Raw genomic sequence first — 4,752 nt, 5'->3', positions numbered from 1 at the left:
TATGAAACTTTAAAGAAATTAAAAGTTCCAATAAATCATTGGAACAGAAGATATTTAATACCAAGACCAGAGTAGTGAGAATTGGTCATTTCCAACCAATAGTTGACATCCTCTACAACACCAGTTTGCATAGAGCTAATCTCGCCAAGTTTTAATTTGAACATGTCAAATTTCCTCAGAGGCCCAAATTTCAACATTAGCAATCTAAAACCTGGGACAATAAAGACATGCCCACTCCCTACTACCTCTTGTGACCTGAACCTGTAGACACAAACAGAAAGGAATCACCTTGATTGGTTAAGTTCAAGTGATGCCTCAATTTGCATTCTAATGAAGGTTTGTGGTTTCCTGGCTTGAATCCTGGCTCAACTTCTCTATAAAAAGACAAAAGATAGTTTGTGGACCTCACATATCTTCTTAGGGTCCTCAAGATCTTTTGGATACCGATTTCTGCACAGAACATCTGATATTGCTATATTCACAATGGCAGCCCACCTAACTTGTGAGAATGAAACAATTGGAGAAGAGCGATACGAAATCCTGGGACATCTTGGCGAGGGTAGTTATGGAGAAGTTGTGATGGCTGTTGACAGGGAACTGGGTAAGTGAATTCTTAAATAATTACAAAAAAATTTCTAATTTGCAGACCATTTGAACATCTAGAACAGATAGCACAAACATTAGCATCTTTACTGATTAAATGACCTTATTAGAGGTAGGGGTTTTGTTGCATAAATTTGGGGAAAAGACCATGATGCACAAAGATCTAATTCAGCACTAACAAAATATAAAAACTGGTTGAACAGTGCAAAATCCCATTCAGGCAGCTGGCATTGTTCCTACAGAAAACAAAAGCCTTTCCACCTGTTATCAATTTCTTGAGTTGGTCCTTTTGCATATCTTTAACAACCTGCCATGAGTAAAACATGAAGGCCACATTTTTTGAACTCCTCCTGAAAGTGCTAGCTACTGGTTGTTATGCCACAGAGCAAGCCTTGATATTTTACAAAAGTACATATTTGCATACAGGTTCCAGGTCAGGGATTCTATAAATTCAATTGGGTAGATTCAATATGGCAGCCAGGTAATTGGCAATTTGAAGAAGAGCTCACCAAAAGCAGGCTTCCTTTTTCTCTCATGACAGATTCATGATGATCACACACAGTTATAGTGGGTCATAGGCAGCTAAGTATGTAACAGATTTGACTATAAACTGATGGTCCACTATGCACAACCTAGACACTTGGCATTTAGATGGGAAGGGACAATAGATCTAGCTGCATGGGCAGCTACATATCTCACTGCTAGCGAGGGCCTAGAGAAGACGGCTACATTTTGAAGAAAAGCATCCAGTCTATGTAAAATGAATGGGCTCAAGTATTGGACATCACCCAGAGTTTTAGATGTCCAAGTCTTATTGTAATCAACTTTTTTTCCCTCCTCTTTAACAGGTAGCCTTGTTGCCCTAAAAAAGGTAAAGAAGGAGCGAACCAGACTAGAGGCCTTTCTTCATGAAGTTTGCATGTCACTCTTTGTTACTGGACACGAGGGCATAATATCTACCCATTCGAGAATTCTGGAAAACTCAGACTGTTACATGATCAGCCAGGAATTGGCACCTGCTGGATCTCTTCACTCCATCATCCAGCCAGGGGTAAGTAAAGCTAATGAAGTAGCTGACACTTTAGCATTTGCTTGCTAATTCTATAAATTTGTCCTAGGGATCCTGGAGATTAATAGAAACTGGTGTTTTGTCATGGATGATACTTTCTATATATTGCATGCATTTATACCAAATATTGTTGGCCTGGTTGGAGAGAACTAAGGAAGGGCTAAAATCCCCAGTCAGCTATTTTCTCTGCACCATCTGGGCAAGATTTTCCTTAATCCAATCAAGAAGTTGGAACAGGAGGTAGTAGGAAGTCTACAACGTTAGGGGAATTCCCCTCTTAAACAGTTGTCCCCATTGGATGATTTCCCCTCATCTCTTGTTCTGTGACAACTGTAAAATTTGCATTCGCCATTAATTTTGTCTTTAAAAGCAGAAAGACAAAAATAGAGATTACATCCCTCCTTCCCCACCTCCCTTCCTAGTGGGCACACAGATAACAATCATGATACAGGTTGTGATCCTTCACCATTCTATATTAAAGGTTAGTCTGGTGTTTAAGCCAGAGGTAAAATTTAAAACCAGTTAGACCTCCCATATTTCCTTCATTGCCCAATTATTGCTGAAGTAGTTGGAGATCGGTTGCACTGATGTTCACATAGAATTCCATCTGCAGATTTAAAAAGTAACCAACGTTGTATTGAATTTGATATTATTGAATATTATTTTTTAGTAAAATAGTGTTATTTTAAAGCCAAATATCATATAATTAATTGTTTTAACTTTTCCAGATGGGAATTCCAGAAAAGCTGGTCAAACGGTGTGCACTACAGCTTACCCAGGCTCTTGAATATATGCACAGCAAAAACCTGGTGCATAGGGACCTAAAGCCGGACAATATTTTACTTATGGACAAGAGATGTCATAATGTGAAATTAAGTGACTTTGGACTGACTCAGTTTGCCGGTACAGTTGTTCCATCAATGGCACCCCTCAACACATTCATGTCCCCGGAACTTTGTGAACTGGAGCACAGGGAGTCAATTGTCGTGGATCCTAGTGTTGACATCTGGGCCCTTGGTATTGTATTGTATGTTCTTCTCACTGGAAACTATCCATGGGAAACAGCTTCAGCTCAAGATCTATGGTTTCAAAGGTTTATTTACTGGCAGAACAACTCTGACCATGTTCCACCACCAAGTGGTTGGGAGAATGTCAGCAGGAGGGCTCAAGATTTATTTCACATACTTCTTGCCCAAGACCCCAGCTGCAGGAACCAAGTCAGAGTTGTTCTAGATTTTCTTCATTTTCCTTGGAACTTTGAAGTTGCCACCCAAGAAACCATGGATCTTGTGGAGCAGAAGGAAGAGGAGGATATTGCAGCAAAGGACAGTGAGGTAGAAGTCATTGTGCTGGAGAGTGAAGAGGAAATAATTATAATAGAAAATCACGGTGACATTGAATACATTGTGATCAATTATTCCGGCTCTTGAATTTGCTGCAGTTAAAATCTCAGCAGTGCTTCTTTTGAAAGAGACCAGCAGTACCTAAGCTCTGAAGTTGAAGTCTAAACGGACCCCAATTATTGTCCTAAAAGGAGGAGAATAGTTGCAGAGCTTCTCTGCCCAGCTCAAACCATCACCGTCATCTCAAAAATATTACTGAAGTGGTGAGATAGAAGGAACAGGGACAAGCATTTATCTTGTGACTATTTCAAAGGTTTTTCTGAGATGTGGACTTTGCACCGTGATGTCACCGGGCCTCATCACTACCTCTTTGAAAAGCAACTACCTCAACTACAATTCATGTTGCCGTCTCCATGCGTTTGTATCTATAGTGTCAATGCAATCACTGCACCAGGTATAGAATGCAATAAATTCTAAGTACTGGTTATACCTTTTGTATCGTGTAATTCATCTATTTTTGCTCTGCCTCTTATTTCTCCTTCAACACAGATTGAAAAAGTGTTACAAAACCCACAACAGTAAAATCAGTCTGTATATGCAGTAAAGCATGCTTGTTATACTCCCTGTGGAACCTAAGGGGTTAATCCTCTGCATTGTGTAAAAATGTAGTTTGATCCTGATTTCTCTGATCCTCTCCTTCTTTCAGTGTCCCCCTCTTAAGACATTGTGCGGAGTCACTCTGCACATGCTCAGTTTGGTATGTATTACTAGGGTTCTTTTTTTTTGCTTAGGAGAGTGCATGTGATTAACAGGGCCAATCAGCACTGTCCAGACAGAGGTCAGGGGTTCTGCATCCTCCTAAAGCAAAATGCAAAACTCCTCCTACAAGCTTTAATCAGTGCTCAGCTGGACACTGATAGAAGTCACAAGACTGCTCTAACTGCTGATGAGCAGTTTATATTTACTAAAATAATTGGATTTCCATGTTTAGTGTACTGTGGGAGACCGTATATAGTGAATGCAGGGTCTGGGGTTTAGTAACACTTTAACGTTGACAATACATTATTTATGTAAACTGCGCAAATCCCCAATCAACTGAAGTCACAAAGCTGCAAGTATATGAGGATATAGTCTCTTAAAAGACCAATTCAAATGGATACTGTGCTAGGTGAACCCTTAAAACTTTGTGAGCACTATAGAAACCTTTGCACCTCTAAAAAGCGATCAAAAATTGAAAATAAAACACTAAATAATTACATACATATGCCCTATGAAGACCCTCACCCCTCTGAAGGGCGATCAAAATTTGAAAAAAATTAATTGAATAAACTGAGTGCAGTAATCATAAATACGTGTAAGAAACCATTATATGTGGTCAAATTAACCTAAAATGTCATGCATTATCCATGAGCCCTATGAAGACCCTCACACCTCTGAAGAGTGATCGAGGTTGAGGATAGGTCAAATCTCAATGTGAAAAAAAAACTCCTCAAATATACATAAAGGTTAGTAGAAATTTTTCAAAAACAGTAACAAAATGTCCATATAGACTTAAACCATAGTCCATAAGTATGAGAAGAATATGACAATAACATGAATGAACATTTTACAAAGCTGCAGTTTTTTTTAATATGGGCTGGAGCCCCCAGACTGCACCGCCTATTTTCTGGAAAAGGTAGCCAGCCCATACCACACCATGCCTGGCCTAGGGTCAAATGGCAACCTACGTGAAGATCC

General features: G+C 39.5%; 1 protein-coding gene across 1 annotated transcript; it reads left to right on the top strand.

Annotated features, from left to right (window-relative positions):
- Window positions 1-483: 483 nt before the first annotated feature.
- LOC149447659 (serine/threonine-protein kinase SBK1-like) lies at window positions 484-3,102 on the top strand. Its single transcript, XM_089652251.1, has 3 exons — window positions 484-601; window positions 1,452-1,654; window positions 2,401-3,102. Exons 1-3 carry the CDS (start codon window positions 484-486, stop codon window positions 3,100-3,102), a joined length of 1,023 nt encoding a protein of 340 aa, XP_089508377.1.
- The last annotated feature ends 1,650 nt before the right edge of the window (window positions 3,103-4,752 follow it).

The sequence above is a fragment of the Staurois parvus genome, unplaced genomic scaffold, assembly GCF_062004578.1.
Source record: "Staurois parvus isolate SC_StPar_1 unplaced genomic scaffold, SC_StPar_1.0 ptg000678l, whole genome shotgun sequence".
Classification (NCBI taxonomy): Eukaryota; Metazoa; Chordata; class Amphibia; order Anura; family Ranidae; genus Staurois; species Staurois parvus.
This window is presented reverse-complemented; position numbering and strand designations above follow the sequence as displayed.

Coding starts and splice junctions, on each gene's coding strand:
- LOC149447659 (XM_089652251.1), top strand. CDS start 484: ATGGCAGCCCACCTAACTTGTGAGAATGAAACAATTGGAGAAGAGCGA. Junction 602..1,451: donor GGCTGTTGACAGGGAACTGG/GTAAGTGAATTC, acceptor CCTCTTTAACAG/GTAGCCTTGTTGCCCTAAAA. Junction 1,655..2,400: donor ACTCCATCATCCAGCCAGGG/GTAAGTAAAGCT, acceptor TAACTTTTCCAG/ATGGGAATTCCAGAAAAGCT.